At 45.4% G+C, this 19,278-nt stretch overlaps 1 protein-coding gene across 1 annotated transcript in view; it reads right to left on the bottom strand.

Moving 5' to 3' along the window:
• Window positions 1-17,766, bottom strand: part of RELL1 (RELT like 1) — an 85,508-nt gene extending 67,742 nt beyond the window's left edge. The window contains exon 1 of the mRNA XM_010591407.3: window positions 17,626-17,766. Within this exon, the coding sequence (XP_010589709.2) occupies window positions 17,626-17,713 (88 nt within the window). The 5' untranslated portion in view covers window positions 17,714-17,766. The remainder of the gene's footprint in view (window positions 1-17,625) is intronic.
• Window positions 17,767-19,278: the final 1,512 nt, after the last annotated feature.

Genomic DNA, 19,278 nt, shown 5'->3' with positions numbered 1-19,278 from the left:
TTTTAATTAAGTAATAACTGGCTCATAAAATAAAGAATATCACCCGTGAGCAATGAACTCCCTTACAAAACTATCTATATGAGACCAAATGGTCAAAAATTATTCTAAAGCAAAGATAAGAAGGTAAGGGGGCATGGAAACTACAGTGCTGGATGGTACAACCAGAACGGATTGAATTAAAATGATGATGCATTTTGAAAGATGTAACCAATATTACTGAAAAGTGTGTGTAGAAATTGTTAAACAGGAGCCTAATCTGCTGTGTAAACTTTCACCTTAAGTATAACATTATTTAACAAAAGAAGAAACAGGAAGAGAAACCTCAATCAAGCGCCTTGCTGAAAGTAGCGGGCTGCATCTCAAACTCAGGCCTTATTCAGTGTCAGGGGCTCTTCTCTCATATCACAATGTCTCAGGGCCTCCCTGGTTCCCTACCCTGCAATCCTTTACTCCACCCCAACCCCCCACTGCCTACACAACAAAGTACCATAGTTTCAGGAATGATATGGCGGAGCCTCATCCATTTCTCTGAACTCCCTTCTACAGCCTTATCTCCTGCAACTTTGACTGAGGAACCCTGGCACACATGCAGAGACGTACCGAGGGGCCGCAGAGAGGGACACTTGCCCTGAGGCGCAAGTCCAAAGGAGTACCAGATGAGGCGCGGGATAACCCTTCAAGGCACCACAAATATGAAAGGCACCTGACTGAGGAAGCTGGAAAAGAGGGGGGAAGGCATTTCTGCTGATATGTCGCCATCTATTCATCTTGAAATGAAGGATGGGCAATTTAGAGATTGCCCCTGGGCACTGGAATTGGAGGAGGGGGGAACAATTTAGAGATTGTCCCTGGGAACTTATTAACCTCCCTATGCCTCTGTCCATGCCCAGTCTGCACCAACCTTTCCTTTCCTACCTCCAGGCCTCCGCACAGGCTGTTCCTTTTGGTTGGCATAAAATCATATCCCTGCATCCCCTTTGTTGTTGTCTTTAGCTACCCACACCGATCCACAAGGGAACAAAACTCTGCCTGGTCCTGCACCATCCCCACTATCAGTTGATGATCAGACCGTTGTGATTCATAGGGTTTTCAGTGGCTGATTTTTGGAGGTACATTGCCAGGCCTTTCTTCCTAATCTTAGTCTGGAAGCTCCACTGAAACCTGTTCAGCATTAGGCAACATGCATGCTTCCACTGACAGATGGATGGTGACTGCTAATGAGATGCACCGGCAGGGACTCGAACCTGGTTCTCCCGCATGGAAGGCAATATTTCTATCACTGAACTACCCCTCCCTCTGCACCCCCTTAAAGGTCCACTTAACATGCCAAGTTTGAGGCTATGAAGTCTTTTCCACCCCTCTTATCAGAAGAAAATTCTCCCTCCTCTGTGAGCCCACACAGCACTCTGTAGTCGTATTCACAGCTTATCTCCTCCTTCTCAATCATAAGTTTGTGGAAGACAGAAACCAATTTTGTTATTCATTTTACACCCCTTGGTCCTTCTCTTTAAGGAGCCCTGGCAGTGCAGTGGAAACCCTGGTGGTGTAGTGGTTAAGTGCTATGGCTGCTAATCAAAAGGTCTGCAGTTCGAATCCACCAGGCACTCCTTGGAAACTCAATGGGGCAGTTCTATTCTGTCCTATAGGGTCGCTATAGGTATCTTAAATAAGGAAGGCCCTCATTTTTAAATCAAGTGCATACTGCCAATAAGGAATAAATATAACTTTTACCTGCAAAGATTTATGAAGACAGTCATGCAAGGGAAATGAGCTTCACCCTCAAAACCCAACTTCTGGGCTCTAGTCCAGCTTTTTCTCTTTGTAGTTGTTTAGTGTTTTGCCTTTAATAGACGGGGAGGATGGTGGAAAGAACTAAAGAAGCAGCAAAAGCATTGCAGCCAGCTGAGTATACAGCACAAACGTGCAAAGAAAAATGAAGGAATGCCTGCTCATTAGCCATCTGCCACCTCACCAATGCCAGGAAATTCCGGGCGGCCGTTTTTTATAACGTGGATAATTCACACGATTGTGCTGGGGACTTCAATGATGAAGAACATTTATGTCGTTATGTCAGAATATTTGAAAACCAGTGCTCCTGTGTTATACTGTGAGAAAGCCCCGTGAATTCTTCAAACTTCCACTCTTTAAAAGAATCTCACAAAGACTACCTTATGTTTGTGTGTTAACATGGGAGAGGAAGGCTTGGCACGTTACCAGTATTAAAGGAATTTGTTCATTTTTAACCCTACATAGTATTTGACATTTTATGTTGTTGTTAGTTGCCTTCGAGTCAATTCTGGAAACCCTGGTGGCGTAGTGGTTAAGTGCTACAGCTGCTAACCAAAGGGTCGGCAGTTCAAACTCACCAGGCGCTCCTTGGAAACCCTATGAGGCAGTTCTACTCTGTCCTATAGGGTCACTATGAGTCAGAATTGACTCGACGGCACTGGGTTTTTTTTTTTTTTTTGGAGTCAATTCTGACTCATAGAGACCCCATGTGGGCAGAGCAGAGCTGCTCCATAGGGTTTCCAAGGCTGTGAACTTTCAGAAGCAGATCGTCAACTGGGTGAGTTCAAATTGCCCACCTTTTGACTAGTAGACAAGGGCTTAACCATTACACCACCCAGGGACTTACCAACATTTCACTTACAGGTTCTTCATACATCTTCAACCACTCGGCTAAGCTCATCTGGCCAGTTAAGAAACCTAATGACATTATTATCTAATTCATGTTTTTTTTTCAGGTAACTGAAATAGGGTTTTCCTTAATATCGCCCTCATGACAAAATTATCTAAAAATCATTTCTAAACCTAATGACATGTAATTGGAATTACCCTTTGAAATACGTACTCTAAAAGCATGTGGATAATTCCTGAAGAATTCCTAAAATAATCACTCATTTTCTACAAAAATAAAATCTACATTCAACTTATAAGATTCCTTGGTTTTCTCTTTAAGGAAATGGACCTAAAATTTTTTTTTAAAAGTTCAAAGAAAAACCAAATCTAACACCTTCCTTTTACCAGTGGTGTCAAGCATGGAGCACCTGTCGTTTCTTATAAAGCGAAGGGCATTTGAGAACAGTGAGCACAGACGTAGCTTTGGCTTCTCTTGGTTACTTGGGTGAGTCACTTAACTTCTCTTCATCTTAGTTATTCCTCTATAATTTTCAGTTTTCTCATCAACAAAACAGAGAACATTGCCACCTGCTCCTCATAGTGGTTCAATAATGAAATTTACTGACCAGTCTAAAATATCTCAGTACCAGTCATATTCTCAGCCATCTCAAGAAGCTCTAGGTAGACAAAACAAACACAGGGGAAATAACTGTCTACAATTGAGGGTTAAGTAATGTGGAACAAAGGTACCATGTACTTATGGGCATGACATGTATATTCACAGGAGGGAGAAAGAATTTGTGAGAATACCTAGGAGAGGTTTCTTGGAAGTGTTATCCTTGATCTCAACTTGAGGGAAGAGTGGTAGGGAAGCTACAGATAAGCCAAGAGGTTGTTGTGTGCTGTCAAGTTGATTCTGACTCATAACCCTACATGACAGAGCAGAAACTGCCCCTAGGGTTTCCAAGGATGTAATCTTTATGGAAGCAGACTGCCACATCTTTCTCCCTCAAAGCAGCTGGTGGGTTCTAAGTGCCAACCTTTTGGTTAGCAGCTGAGCACTTAACCACTGCACTACCAGGGCTCCTAGGCCAAAAAGGGAGGGAATTTTCAGGTTAGGAGGAATACTACCTACTTACTTCTACCTCTTACCTCCCTACTGTCCTGCTCACCTTTGATATTAGCCATCATCACCTGGTAATGTGTTAGGGAAGGAAATTCTCCAACCCCGTACTAGCCCTACTGACTCAGACACTGTGGGGTGGGGTCCAGCCATTAGCCCTCCAGCAGACTCTAGTGGTCGCTCAAGTTTGGGAACCACTGCTGCAGCTTTGCTTGCTCTCACCTCCCCTCTGCCTTGACCTTCCTCTCATCTTCTCTTCAACTGGCTAACTCCTACACTTTTGCAGGTTCAAGTTTAAACTTCGTTTCCTCCACAAAGTCTCCCCTAATTGGTCCTGGCCTCTTGTTTATCTACTCATGCCCCACGCCCAACCCCGGGGTTAGATACTCTGGCCTGGTGTCATACCTTCCTTATCCAGCTAAGAATGACACTTTATCATTATTGCTTGTTTAACTATCTTCCCTGATAACCTGCTCACTCCATAAAAGCAGGGACTGAGCCTATTTTGTTCACACCCCTTTATACCTAGTGCCTTGCACACACTGACCAGTTGCCATCAAGTTGATTCCAACCCATAGAGACCCCAAGTGTGTCAGAGTAGAACTGTGCTCTATAGGGTTTTCAGTGGCTGGCTTTTAGGCAGATCACCAGGACATTCTTTTAAGGTGACTCTGGGTGGACTCAAACCTACAACCTTTCAGTTAGCAGCAGAGCACATTTACTGTTTGTACCACCCAGTGAGACATTAAGGCACTGTATTAACATTTGTTAAATGAATAATAAATCAAACAATGAATCCACAAAACAAAGAGTTCTGAATGGTATAGCCACCAGGGCTTCAAATAGTATAAATTATTATAAAATTAGGAATGTGTTATAGTCACGATTAATAGATACACTTGAAGTACTAGTTGCAAAAACACAACTGAATTTAGTTTCACTTTGAAAAGAGCTTCATGAATGAATGTGGGTTTTCAAAATGTTTGCACTAAAAATTTTCACTAATATTTCCAAATGTATCAGTATCATACATATTCACCTAAGGCAGTCCTTGCTTACTTTTTATTGTTGTTCTTTTTTTTTCTCCATGACAAGATTTTTCCACCTCAGGCCTTTGGAGCAATATGACACGTAGAGGCTGGCAGACAAAACAAAGGATGACAACAACTCTCAGCAATTCAAGGGGGAAAGGAGAGGAGACGTGCAGGTAGGATTCCTGAGGGAATACTGGGAAGAGTAGCTCTTCACTGGTAGGATTCCTGAGGGAATACTGGGAAGAGTAGCTCTTCACTGGTAGGATTCCTGAGGGAATACTGGGAAGAGTAGCTCTTCACTGGTAGGATTCCTGAGGGAATACTGGGAAGAGTAGCTCTTCACTGGTAGGATTCCTGAGGGAATACTGGGAAGAGTAGCTCTTCACTGGTAGGATTCCTGAGGGAATACTGGGAAGAGTAGCTCTTCACTGGTAGGATTCCTGAGGGAATACTGGAAAGAGTAGCTCTTCACTGGTAGGATTCCTGAGGGAATACTGGGAAGAGTAGCTCTTCACTGGTAGGATTCCTGAGGGAATACTGGGAAGAGTAGCTCTTCACTGGTAGGATTCCTGAGGGAATACTGGAAAGAGTAGCTCTTCACTGGTAGGATTCCTGAGGGAATACTGGAAAGAGTAGCTCTTCACTTTATTATAAAGAAAAAGCCTTGGGCTAGAAGTCCAAATACCTGGACTCTTTTTGCTCTGGCTATCTTCTTTCCTTCCTTTCTGTCTTCCTGTCTGCTGTTTCTGGTCCTGTGTTTGGGTCTGAGCCTACAACAGGGAACAGAAACACATTCCCTACCTCACCAAACCTAACCTTCTGTTCTTCCACGGCAGACCGTGGCCTCAGGCCATTGAACCTCTCTGGGGCTCAGTTTCCCCATCTGTAAAGACAGAGGGTGAATTACAAGATAACTACCACCAAAGTCCCTTCTGACTCTAAAGTCACATGACTAAGAACAACACAAGTATGAGTCTGTAGGAGAAGCCATTTTTCTAAGGTTCTGTTCACTCCAGGTCCAAAGAGCTAAGAAAACCAGACCCTGGAGCATGAGGACCAGGGACAAATGTAGACCAAGGAAGCTTGCTAAAAGCAGCAAAGCCAGATCCATCCATTTCAGTGGAGAGATAGGCTTAACATAATGAGAAGAGTCCTAGACAGAGTAAAGAAACCCATTCAAGACCTGCTACGTCAATTCAGTTTCCTCTTCTGCTAAATAAGAAGCTTTAAGGAGATCTTCACAGTTTCCTCCAGCCTTAATACTACAGAATTCTATTTTCTCATCAAAAGACTCTATTTCATCAATACACTCACCAGGTGAGCAACAGAGAAGATAAACAATGACCAGTCAGATGCTGCATATATCAAGAAGCATATCAACTGATAATTACATCAAATCCTAGGAGAAAGCTCTTACAGTTTTGTGACTCCACCTATGACTAAAGATAAGCCAATTAGTGAACCCTAAGAAAGACCAGATTTTTTTTTTTTTTTTAAGAAAGACCTTCAGAAAGAAAGTGTCACCCTCTACCTTTCTAAGGGTAATGGTTTCCATCTTTCTTTCTTTCTCTCCGTCCTTGACTAATTTTGGTAGCTCTGCCCCACAAATCCCCTGCCTCCCAAGAGAACTCTCTGCCAAGCCCACTGGCCCTCTTCCTGGCTGGGGTTGTGGGCATTGTCCAACATGCCTTCCTCAAAGCCCATCTCTGCCCTTTACACAAATAGCATGCAGGGCTCGGGGGCAAGATATGGTAGGAGCCACCTCATGTAATGGCAGAGGACTAAAAAGAAAAATATTGGAGCAGTTAGGAACTTTGTTCCATCTGATGCTATGACTGTATAGTAGCTGGTTAAGGACAAAGCAATAATATACATTTTTAGGACTTGTGCCAGATGGAGTCCCTGGTGGTGCAAATGGTTAACATGACCTGCTGCTAACCAAAGGTTGGAGGTTTGAGTCCACTCAGAGACACCACAGAAGAAAGGCCTGGCAATCTACTTCCAAAAAAGCAGCCACTGACAACCGTATGGAGCAGAGCTCTACTCTGACACACATGGGGTCAACATGGGGTGCAGTCAACAGCAACCGGTTTTGGTTACATGCTCGACACTGCGTCAAGCACTCACATATTTCATCTCATTTAATCATCATCACAACCTCATGAGGCAGCGCCTATTCTCCATCATTCAGATGAGCAAAGTGGTTTCAGAGATGTTTGTCTTTTCTTCTCTACAATAGACACTTCATTAGTAGGTGGAATGCAGTTACACACAGGGATGTGCAAACAGAAAAGGCGGGGGGGTAGCACTAGCAAAAGACACAAGAAACAGAAGACCTCAGGCTGGAAAATTCTCCTTCTTTGGGATTCTGGAACAGTTCTGATGAGCAGAGACAAGAAGTCCAGGGGCCTTGAGGTATTGCAAAAAGGGAACAAGAAAAACCAGGTCCTGTGAGTTCAACAAGTTTGGCAAAACGGTCCTTTAGGTGAGATGACTGAGCAGAGGGGCTCAGTTTGCCTCATGTCTGCTCTCCTCCAGCCCTCCCTCCCCCCATATTGTCCCTTGGGTAGATTCAGTTTCTTTTCTCTCTTACAAAGAGAGCTGTGTCAATAACTGGCAGAAGAAAGGGTGATGGGGGAGATCCCACCCAACTCCTCTATCTATCAATCAGATTTCCATTATAATGGGCACTGTGCAGGAGCCACGTGGAATAAAAGAAATCCTCAGCTTTTTCCAGGTATCTTTATTAGGTTCTACATTAGAATGCTGAAGTGTTCTTCTTTTGGTGAAGTGCCACTCATTGGAAGGGTTATTTTCCCCATACAATATTATGATATATTGAGCAATTTTACTATTTGGCTATCCACAGACCTGAAGTACTTACTGATGAAAATCAAAAACTAAAGCCTTCGGTATGGATTATACCTCAACATAAAGAAAAAAAAAAAATTCTCACAACTGGACCAATAAGCAGCATCATGATAAACCGAGAAAATACTGAAGTTGTCAAGGATTTTATTGGGATTCACAGTGAATACCCATGGAAGGAGCAGTCAAGAAACCAAACGACCCATCAAAAGACCTCTTTCAAGTGTTCAAAAGCAAAGATGTCACTTTAAGGACTAAGATGTGTGCCTGACCCAAGCCATAGTGTTTTCAATCACCTCCCATGCATGTGGGAGCTGGACAATTAATAAGGAAGACCAAAGAACAACCAATGTCTTTGAATTATGATGCTGGCAAAGAGTACTGAATATACCATGGACTGCCAGAAAAATGAACAAATCTCTCCCGGAAGAAGTATAGCCAGAATGCGCCTTAGAAGGGAGGATGGCAAGACTTTGTCTCATGTATTTTGGACATGTTATCAGGAGAGACCAGTCCCTGGAGAAGGACATCATGTGTGGTAGAGTAGAGGGTCAGCAAGAAAGAGCAAGACCCTCAAGAAAATGGACTGACACAGTGGCTACAGCGATGGGTTCAAGTATAACAATGATTGTGAGGATGATGCAGGACTGGGCACTGTTTTGTTGTGTTGTACCTAGGGGTCACTGTAAGTTGGAACCGATTTAACAGCATCTACCAACAACAAGCCACAGAAATAAACACATGAGTCACGGAAGAGAAAATTCAGGACTCTAATCTGTTATCTAAAAACCCAGAGGTCAGATGTGCTTAGAAATTTAGACTTTCTGATTCTAGAAAAATAACATATTTATCACAATTAGGTAACACCCAGAAATCAAACTCATTAATATAGCTGCAGCAAAACATATGAATATCCAAACTAAGTGAGATACATATATACTACAGAATCTCATATTGTTTCAGGTCAGTATGCCTCAGAGCTTTCTGGACTTGAGATTTGTCCGTAAGGGATTACAGACATGTACAAATGGCTCACTATTAGAAAAATAGCCAACCTATTAGCAATCAAAGATGAACAAATTAAAACAATCAAGGTACCCATTTCTGCTTGACAAACTGGCAAAGATGTTTTTCAGAGAAAATGCCAAGGTGAGTCTTTTTGACCATTGCTGGGAGAACGTAAACTGGAACCACCTTACAGGTCATCAACACTGGTGCCACTGACAGGCTTAAAAGCACGAATACCTTTGACTGAATAGCCGGGCACAACTATACCCAAAGTAGAGTTCACTGAATCAACGCGTTTTCAAAAGCAAATAATTAGCAACAACTGAAGTCTCCTAAGATGGGGCACAGCGAGGTAAAATGCAGTGAACCCATATAATGGAACATTATACAGCCATTTTTTAAGGGTGTGTAGGGAAATGGAGAAACCTTTAGGTATAACATTAGGTGAAAAGGCAGGATACAAAATTATATTTGCATTATGGTCCTATTCAGGTAAAAAATGAATAAAGAGAAGATCAGAATGAAATGTGCTAATAAGTTATCAATGGAGAGCAATGGGATCGATGGTGATGTCTCCTCCACCCCACCCACACTCTTTCAACCTTTTAGGAAATCTTCCAAAAGCATCCACAGCACTGTACCGTAGCTGAAGGGAAAGTGAAAAGAAAACTTGACCGCCTAACTCCCAGTCAACGGCAACCAACCCTTATATCTGTGGTGTCACTCTGGGCTTTTGTAAACTTAAAATAAACCTATCCTTGCAGAGCCATCACCAGCCAAAATCTTACACCATGTGTGGTCTGCATTTATTCGTTTCATTCACGCTATCAACAACTCAAGCCCCATGGGCACTTTGGGAAAACAAATACAATAAAAAAGATACAAAGGATAAAAGACGTGTCATTTTGCCATTTGCCAAGACCTTTTAGAGATATCAGCTCATTTGATCCTCACAGCAGCCAGTAGGGCAGAGAAAGATGAGTTGGCACGATGCCCATTTTACAGATTAGGAAACAGAGGCAGAAGAGAGAGCCACATGCCAGGAAGTGACACAGGCTCTCCTTGAATGTGGACTTCAAGCCCGGGATTCTGGCTTAAAGCTTGATGCTTTTTCTACTATATCATGCCATTACCCTGTTATTTAATGACTCTTTATAAATATCTCAAAACAAAAAGAATTTTTCTTACTCAAAGGAGAAACAAAATGATTTAGTAGCAGAAGAATGGGCTTCAGAAATAAGTTCTGACGTAAGGTCAAAACCCACCTTGTACATTTGAACGACTTTTCCAAGTTAACTTCCCAGAAACTCAATTTCCACATCTATAAACACAGTAATGAATATATTACATACCTGACATATATACATATATATCTGCTAGGGTGTCGTACACAGGGTTGCTATGAGTTGGAACGGACCTGACGGCACCTAACAACATAACAAGATGTTGTTAAATTAAATGATCTAAATCAGCACAACTTCACTAAAGCAAGGTCATGGAAGCTTCATAGACAGATCTGAACTCACTGAGGGACTGAATTACTGGGCTAATGGCTGAGGACCATGGTCTCAGGGGACACCTAGCTCAATTGGCATAACATAGTTTATAAAGAAAATGTTCTACATCCTACTTTGGTCAGTAGCATACGGGGTCTTAAAAGCTTGTGAGTGGCCATCTAGGATGTCCCACTGGTCCTACACCGTCTGGAACAAGGGAGAATGAAGAAAACCAAAGACACAAGGGAACGATTAGCCCAAAGGACTAATGGACTACCACTACCACAGCCTCCACCAGACTGAGTCCAGTACTACTAGATGGTGCCTGGTTACCACCACCGACTACTCTGAACAGGATCTGACAGAGCTGGAGGAAAATGTAGAACAAAATTCTAACTCACAAAAAGAAAAAAGACCAGACTTACAGGTCTGACAGAGACCGGAGAAATCCTGGGAGTTTGGGCCTGGGGCACCCTTTTAATTCAGTACTGAAATCATTCCTGAGGTTCACCCTTCAGCCAAAGATTAGACAGGCACATAAAACTAAACAAGACTAAATGGGCACACCAGTTCAGGGGCAAGGAAGAGAAGGCAGGAGGGGATAGGAAAGCTGGTAATGCAGAACCCAAGGTTGAAAAGGGGAGAGTGTTGACATGTCGTGGGGTTGGCAACTTTCATGGATTAAATTACGTCCCCTCAAAAATGTGGCCTAACTTAGTTAGGCCATGATTCCCAGTACTCTGTGGTTGTCCTCCATTTTGGGACTGTAATTTTACGTTAAAGAGGATTAGGGTGGGATTGTAACGCCCTTACCAGGTCACGTGCCTGATTCAATGTAAAGGGAGTTTCCCTGGGGTGTGGCCTGCACCACCTTTTATCTCTGAAGAGATAAAAGGAAAGGGAAGCTAGCAGAGAGTTGGGAACCTCATACCACCAAGAAAGCAGTGCTGGGAGCAGAGCCTGTCCTTTGGACCTGAGGTTCCTGTGCTGAGATGCTCCCAGATCAAGGAAAGAGTGATGACAAGGACCTTCCTCCAGAGCTGAGAGACAGAAAGCCTTCGCCTGGAGCTTACGCCCTGAATTTGGACTTCTAGCCTACAGGACTGTGAGAGAATAAACTCTTTGTTAAAGCTATCCACTTGTGGTATTTCTGTTATAGCAGCACTAGATAACTAGGACAGCAACCAATGTCACAAAACAGTATGTGTATTGCTTAATGGAAAACTAATTTGCTCTGTAAACCTTCATCTAAAGTACAATTTAAAAAAAAAATTAAATGATCCAAGTAATTAAACCAGTGTCTGCCACAAAATACATAATAAACATTGCATTCATTCTTCCAAAAACAGTAAAATGTCTACAATATGTTAACTCCAAACTTTAGTTTTGGGCCTTGCGAGCCACATCAGACTCATTCTACTTGCTTTCAGCAGCCATTCAAATCTTTACCAATTAAGGAAGTAAACCAAAAACCGTTTGCGTTGCCGTTGAGTTGGTTCTGACTCATAGCAACCCTATAAGACAGAGTAGAACGGCCCCACAGAGTTTCCAAGGAACTCCTGGTGGATTCGAACTGCTGCCCTTTTGGTTAGCAGCCGTGGCACTTAACCACTATGCCACCAGGGTTTCCAATTAAGGAAGTAAGTGCCCTACAATTATTACAAACCACTTAACATAATAGTCTTAACCAATGACAGTTTAAATCATTCTTTTTGTCCATTTTAAACAATGTCTCTTTTGGCCCAGTATGTAATTAAAGTTCAACATCACAGCCAAACACTTCTTTACAAAGTAACAGTGAAATTTTTTGTTTTCATCACCTGGGGTTTATATCTCTCTCATTCAAATTCTACTCCTAAAACTGCCAAACAGTTTGTTTTATTAATTTCTTTTAGGAGAGGTGGTGAAGACTGACAGGAACTTCTCAAATTTTTCATTTCCTCTTTAAATTTGGGTATGGAATTCTGAGCTCCAAGGGGCACTTCCTCAGGACATTCTGAGCACTAGGCATTACATGGACCTACAGCTGCCCGAGCTACCCAACCAAAGAAGAACCCAGAATTTAATAAAGTATATCTTTAGCATCTAAATGAGTGTCGGGAGGCTGGATGGAAGCCCAAGAAGAGTATAAGTCTCCTAAACCTTTTCCATCCACTCCTTACTTGTGGGCCATACTCACTGTCTGGTAGAGAAACTAATAAACTTAACCAAAGAATTTAAGGGTATATAGTAAAATCTGTGAAAGCCGGAACCTATGTAAGGTGGAAACCTGTCAGAGAAGGAAAACTCGAATATTTTCCACTAAAACTAGTGATAGAAAAATAGCAAGACTATACCCTGTCAAAAGTGGAAAACTTCTGAGACCTGGAAAAACAAGGCAGTACCGTCAAGTTCTGTCTCTCACAGGCTTCAGTGTAAATAAGTTAAGGTGTGGAAAATTATCTTCATGGTACCTATGGCATAGTTTCAAATGCTACTACTAAGAGAGGGAAGCTTAATGACATTCGTTTACTAGGCTGGAAATGAAAGAGACATCATCACTACTACTATGAAGTTATCTGTTCTCCTTTTATTTCACAATTTCTGATAACAACGTGCTTAGTTTTTATGATGTTCAGTGGTAAAATTCTCACTTTCCATGTGGGAGACCCAGGTTCAATTCCCGACCAACGTACCTCACGCGCACCCACCATGCATCTGTCATTGGAGACTTGTTTGTTGCTCTGCTGCTAACAGATTTCAGCGGAGCTTCCAGACTAAGACTAGGAAGAAAGGCCTGGCAATCTACTTCCAAAAATCAGCCAATGAAATGGATCACAACAGTCTGATCCACAACAGATCATAAGGATAGTGTAGGACAGGGCAGCATTTTGTTCTTTTGTGCATGGGGTCACTATGAGTCAGGGCTGACTCGACAGCTGCTAACAACAACCATGTAGTTTAGAATCTCAGCAAGGGTGCTGAGGTTGATTTATGTTCTATTTTCTCTCTAGGAAGCAGTGGGGTACAGTGGAAAGAGAATGGACTTTGGAATCAAGCAGGCTGGGTTATGAGTCTCAGATAAAGATACACATAAAGATACACAGGCACATCTCAGTGGTTCTGCTTCTCTGATTGAACACTGACTGAAACATGCTGTGCAGTGATGAGCAAAGTATTTATCCCCTCTGGGCCCCAGTTCCCTCAATAGAAATAAGCACTTCATAATAGGAGAAATAAGTGTAAAAAATGTGTATAAAGTGGCCAACCCAAAGCGTGGCATATTGCAAGCACTTAGCATTAATTTCCATCCTGTTCTCCCCACTTCCCTAAGCTATAAACATTCATATGGTCTTTAGAGTCAACAGGGACCAGATGTTGGCTGGTCAGGGCATCCTCTCTTCATACAGGCTTGAATACCCAGCAAATGTGTACTCTGCACCCTTTCCTCTTTCAGAGACCTCATTCTTCTTAAGCTAACTTTCATCAGAAAGGCTACTGTGCAGTTAGATGAGAGTTTTCTTCAGTTACACAACAGTTCTGAGACCTATATATTGCACAGAGGTCCATTCAAGCACAAACCCACTCTTAGGATGGATATCTCCTGATGATAGCTGATCACATTCCTCATGAGCTGAATTTTTAACAATTTTACTCCCAAATTAAGGTTTCCTTCAAATTCTGAGGCAACTGACACTAGCCCTCTGTGGTGCAATGGATCACTTTTATATGGCCTTTCTCACTGATCTTGTAACTTCCAACCAAAAGAATGGGTTGGGTTATGCAAATGAGATGCTTGAGGCCCATCAGGGGGATTGGACAGCTTGCTAATAATGTAAATAAAGTGTACGGCACCCTTGTGAAGGTGGGACCATGCAAATAAGGTGTATGGAACCCTAATGAGGGGATTGGTCAGTTTTGCTATCCCTCTAAGCTTCAAAGAGAGCCAATTCCAGAGCAGAGAGGGGACCTGACTACTACTAAGAAGAGTCAGGCACCATGGTTTCAGGGAACATCTAGGTCAACTAAAAAAATTAAAATCTATTAAGAAAACATTCTGCATCCCATTTTGTTGAGTGGTGTCTAGTGTCTTAAATGCTAGCAAGCAGCCATCTAAGATGCATTAGTTGGTCTCAACCCACCTGGAGCAAAGCAGAATGAAGAACACCAAAGACACAAGGTAATTTTGAGCCCAAGAGACAGAAACAGCCACATAAATCAGAGACTACATCAGCCTGAGACCAGGAGAACTAGATGGTCTCTGGCTGCAACCAATGACTGCCATGACAGGGAATACAACAGAGAATCCCTGAAGAAGCAGGAGAGCAGTGGGATGTAGACCTCAAATTCTCGTGAAAAGACCAGACTTAATGGTCTGCCTGAGACTAGGAGAACCCTGGAGGTCATGGTCCCCAGACCTTCTGTTAGTCCAAGACTGGAACCATTCCCAAAGCCAACTCTTCAGACAGGGATTGGACTGGACTATAAGATAGAAAATGATACTGGTGAGGAGTGAGCCTCTTGGATCAAGTAGACACATGAGACTAAGTGGGCAGCTCTTGTCTGGAGGGGAGATGAGAAGGTTGAAGGGGATGGAAGCTGCCTGAATGGACATAGGAATACAGGGTAGAGAGGAGTGTACTGTCTCATTAGGGGGAGAGCAACTAGGAGTATATAGCAAGGTGTATATAAGTTTTTGACTGACTTGATTTGTGAACTTTCACTGAAAGCACAATAAAATTAAAAAAAAAAAAAAAGAGTCAAGCACAGAGTGCATTCTTTGGACCTGGGATCCTTGCGCTGAGACCCTCCTATACCTAGGAAACAGAAAAAGAGATCTGTAACACCAAAGATGGCAAGATGGTAAGATGCAGCAGCAAAGAAACGGCAGCAGCAGAGGCAGCAGAACCGGGAGACAGCACGGTGAGCTTCTTGGTCCACGGACCAAGAAAGCTGAGAGCTTTTGGACAGGACGCTTGCTGATGGAGCAGGGTGCCTCTGGGCACTTGGTGGAGCTAGGTTTGCCAACCCAGCTAGAGTTTGGGCCAAGGCTTACTGGTGAAGTGGGGTGCCTCCGGGCACTTATTAAAAAACAAACTAAACCCGTGTTGACGAGTTGATTCCAACTCGTAGCAACCCTAAAGGACAGGGTAGAACTGCCGATAGGGTTTCTAAGGTGCAGCTAGTAGATGCAAACTGCTGACCTTTTGGTTAGCAGCCAAACACATAACCACTGCGCCACCAGGGCTCCTCCAGGCACTTTTAAGCAGAGCTGAAAGAGTTTTGTAACACTTGCTTGAGCAGGGCGGAGGCCAGGCCAGCCCAAAAGGCCCCTCGGGGGACCAAGGGCCAGAGAGAGGGCTGCCTGCAGCATGGCTGAGAAGAGGCTGTCCCAATGGAAGAACTGCATCTTGAGCATTCCTGAACCTGAATTGTAACCTGTTACTTCCCTAAAAAACTCCATAACTGTGAGTATGGCCTGTGAGTTCTGTGTGGCCATTGCAAGGAATTACTGAGCCCAGCAGAGAAGGAGAAAGTGCTGTGGGAGGGAGGGCTGGAGGGTGGAGCCCTATCTAACCTCCGCCTCATAGGAATCAGCCTTGGACTGCCAGTGCTGATAATGATTCTCTCCTCAGGTGAATTTAGAGGAGGTCAGAAGCCACCCCCACACCATTTTAACACGCTCCATGAGTCAGAATCAACTCGATGGCAACGGGTTTGCAACCTCGAGGTTCAATTTGATCCTAGTTATGTACCTACCAATGTCTGTGAGTGGTGCAAGTGGCTTGTACTCAACTATAAACCTAAAAGTTGGTAGTTGAAACTCACCCAGTACCACGGAAGAAAGGCCTGGCAATCTGCTTCCCTAAAGATTATGGCCAAGAAAACCCTATGGAGCAGTTCTACTCTGTAACACATGGGGTCCCCGTGAGTTGGAACCAACTCCAAAGCAACAGGTTTGGTTTGGTTTTTACGCACCTACCACCCATCTGTCAGTGGAGGTTTGTGGAGGCTTGTGTGCTGCTATGATGCTGAACAGGTTTCAGCAGAGCTTCCAGACTGAGACCAGAAAGGCAGACTTCACCATCTACTTCTGAAAATCAGTCAGTAAAAACCCTGTGGATCACAACGGCCCGATCTAGTTGTGCACAGGGTCACCACAAGTTGGGGCCGACTGGATGGCAGCGAACAACAATGTACCTACCTGTCAGGTAAAGGAAATGCAGGATGAAGACCAAAATCTCCCACCCAACAACACATGTCACTAGCTGCCACTTCCCAAGGGTCACTGTCTGAAGGAAACACGAGTCTGCTAATAAAGACTCAGGGGGCATATTATACATCTTGTTCCCTTCCCAGCCTGTTCCAGTTTCTATGAACAAGTGAAGGCCAAAGTGATGAGCCAGTTTAATACAACCAGCTGTAAACCACTGGGATCTTCTCAGGAAGAAAGAGGAGTGCATGTATTTTTATGGAGGAGGCAGTGACATTGGAAGGTCTCCAAATTGCTTATTATTTGGACCCCAAGAGGAGCTGCCACGAAGACAATGCTTGGAAGGGCTTGCTGATGTAAGATTCCAGGCTGTGGTAACCCCAATTGGCCAAGAAGGTATAAGTTTATTTATTTATTTTTTCAACTACTGCTGTGAGGTGGCAATTAAGAGGGGGACTGATGGTAAGGAATCCCTGGAGTCTGTAGTCATAAAAACAAGAGTATGAAACAGGGGGCCCATAAAAGTTGCAACTCCTCTTAGGAGAATTCATTTGAAAACTCCTAAGTCGGAGACAACTGTTCAGCATCTCTGCTGGTGGCTTCGTGCGGTGACCACAGACGGTTCCTTTTGTGGTGACAGGAATTGACACAAAGAAGAAGAACAACAACAAAAAAAGGTAAGTTTACAAACGCGCCTTCCTTTTTTCTGAGCCTGATTTGTCTAGGATCTATGGAAAGAAATCTGAAATCCCCAACCTGTTACACAAGAGTTCATCAACACTAAAATAAATGAAAAGTTGGAAAGCGAGAAAACTGAAACTCCGAAAGGCTCTAAGGTTTAAAAAAGGGGCGGGGGGAGGGAGGCGACAGCAGTGCACCCGATCCCGTGTCACGATCTTCCGCTCCTTGGGCCTTTGAGGACAGGGATTCCGAGGGGCGCGGCCGGGGCAGAAGCGCCCCCGAGGGGGCCAAGAGCAGGCCCGGTCCCCACACTCCGAGCAGCCCGGCGCGGGGGTGGGGGTCACAGGTCCTCCAAGGAGGTGCCGGGAGGAGTGAAGGCAGGAGCCCAGCAGGCGGGAAGGGCAGGACCGGAGCTATCGCCACGCGCCGCGCCCCGCCCGGGCCACCCCGGGGCAGCCAGATGTGCAGCGCCGGGTCCCGCGGCAGCGCCAGGAGGCGACAGCCCCCAGCACAGAGGAGCTCCGGTCCCGACCCCTCGCCCTCAGCCCCGCTCGCCCGGGACCGAATTCTGCACCGGGCGCCCCGGTCCCGACAGGCACTCACCCAGGGCCACCAGCGCCGAGCTCGCGGCGCCTCCCACGAAGACAGCAGCGGTGAGGACGGCAGGCTCCGGGAGTCCCCGCGGAGCCATCGCCGCGTCCTTTCGCCCTCCTCCCCCGGGGCGCCGCGACCGGGCTCCGGTAGGCAGTGCAGAGCTCCGGCGGGCCAGCGGACCTCCGGGTAAAGAGGCGGAGCTCTGCCCCCGCGCGCCGCGACACCCGCCCTCCGGCCCCGCCCACCCCGGCCCGGCCCCGCCTCCCCTCGCCGGGCCCGGAGGTCGCCCGCCCCGGCGCAGGGCACGCCCGATGCAGGCCCTGCCCCTCCGGGCCCCCGCCCGCCTCGGCCTCACCTCGCCCCTCTCCGCCACTCCTGAGGCTCCGCCCGCCCGGGCGCAACGCCCGCCCCGCCCTGCTCCCCCCGCCCATCTTGACCCGGCCTCGCCTCTCTCTGGGGCTCCGCCCACCCCGCCGCGAGGCCCGCCCCGCCTGGCCCCACCCTCCCTGCTGCGCCCGCTTTCTTCCCAAGCGCGGCGTGACCGCTGCCGCCGGGATTACGCGGTAGCCTGGGGCTGGGGCGGGGTCTACGCGGCTCGCCTGCTCGGGCCCTGGGGCGAAGTCGGCGTGGGAAGACCAGGAGGGAACGCGAGGCGGGAAGCGCTGGATGGGCGTACGCTGGCAGTCTTGGAGAGCACCTTCTCAGAGTCTCCATCCTGCTTGCGTTCCCGTCAGTGACTAGTCAAAGGAGGGGCGCTGCGCTGGGCTTCTTGTAATACCAAAAAAAACCAAACCTGTTGCGGTGGAGTAGATTCCAACTCGTAGCGACCTTATAGGACAGAGTAGAACTGCCGCATAGGGTTTCCAAGGAGCGACTTGGTGATCCGAACTGCTGACCTTTTGTTTAGCAGCCGAGCTCTTAACCACTGCACCACCAGGGTTCCAGATTTCATGATAGGCTATTTGAAAAATTGAGAAAAAAAAGAAACGATAAATCACTTAAAAGTGCTTCCTTTTAAGCTGTTCCTATTGCCTTGAAGATTCAAAGCAAACCCATTGCCGTGGAGTGAATTCTTTGCCACAGAGTAGAACTGCCCCCTGGGGTTTCCAAGGAGCTGCAGGGGCGTTCAAACTGCGATCTTTCGGTTAGCAGCCGAGGTCTTAACCACTGGCCCCCCAGGGCTCAGGCTTAAAGATTACAGCCTAGAAAACCCAGTGAGGCAGTTCTACTCTGTCACATGGGGTAGGCTTAAGTCAAAAATCCACTCCGGGACCCAATAGCAGTTGGGGAAAATACCTCCATATTATCCACAAACTGTTTTTTAATCATGTTGCCACATTGCACCTTGCAAGTACTCTACACGAAGTAGTCCTTGAAAGTGCCCTGTCACTTAAAAAAAAAAAAAAAAAAAAAAAAAACCGTTGAGGTGGAGTGATTCCGACTCAGTGACCTATAGGATAGAGGAGAATTGCCCCATAGAGTTTCCAAAGCTGTTTACTAGGGAAGCCGACTGCCACATTTTTCTCCTCTAGAGCGGCGTTTTTTTAGAGCGGCAGACCTTTCAGTAGCTTAACCACTGTACCACCAGGGGTCTTTACCCTGTCACTTATTAGCCCCTATATCCTCACATCAGCTCAGTGAGGTATTATCCCCATTCACAGG

This window comes from Loxodonta africana, chromosome 5, assembly GCF_030014295.1.
Source record: "Loxodonta africana isolate mLoxAfr1 chromosome 5, mLoxAfr1.hap2, whole genome shotgun sequence".
Lineage (NCBI taxonomy): Eukaryota > Metazoa > Chordata > Mammalia > Proboscidea > Elephantidae > Loxodonta > Loxodonta africana.
Note: the sequence above shows the minus strand (reverse complement) of the source record. Positions and strands in the feature narration are given on the sequence as shown.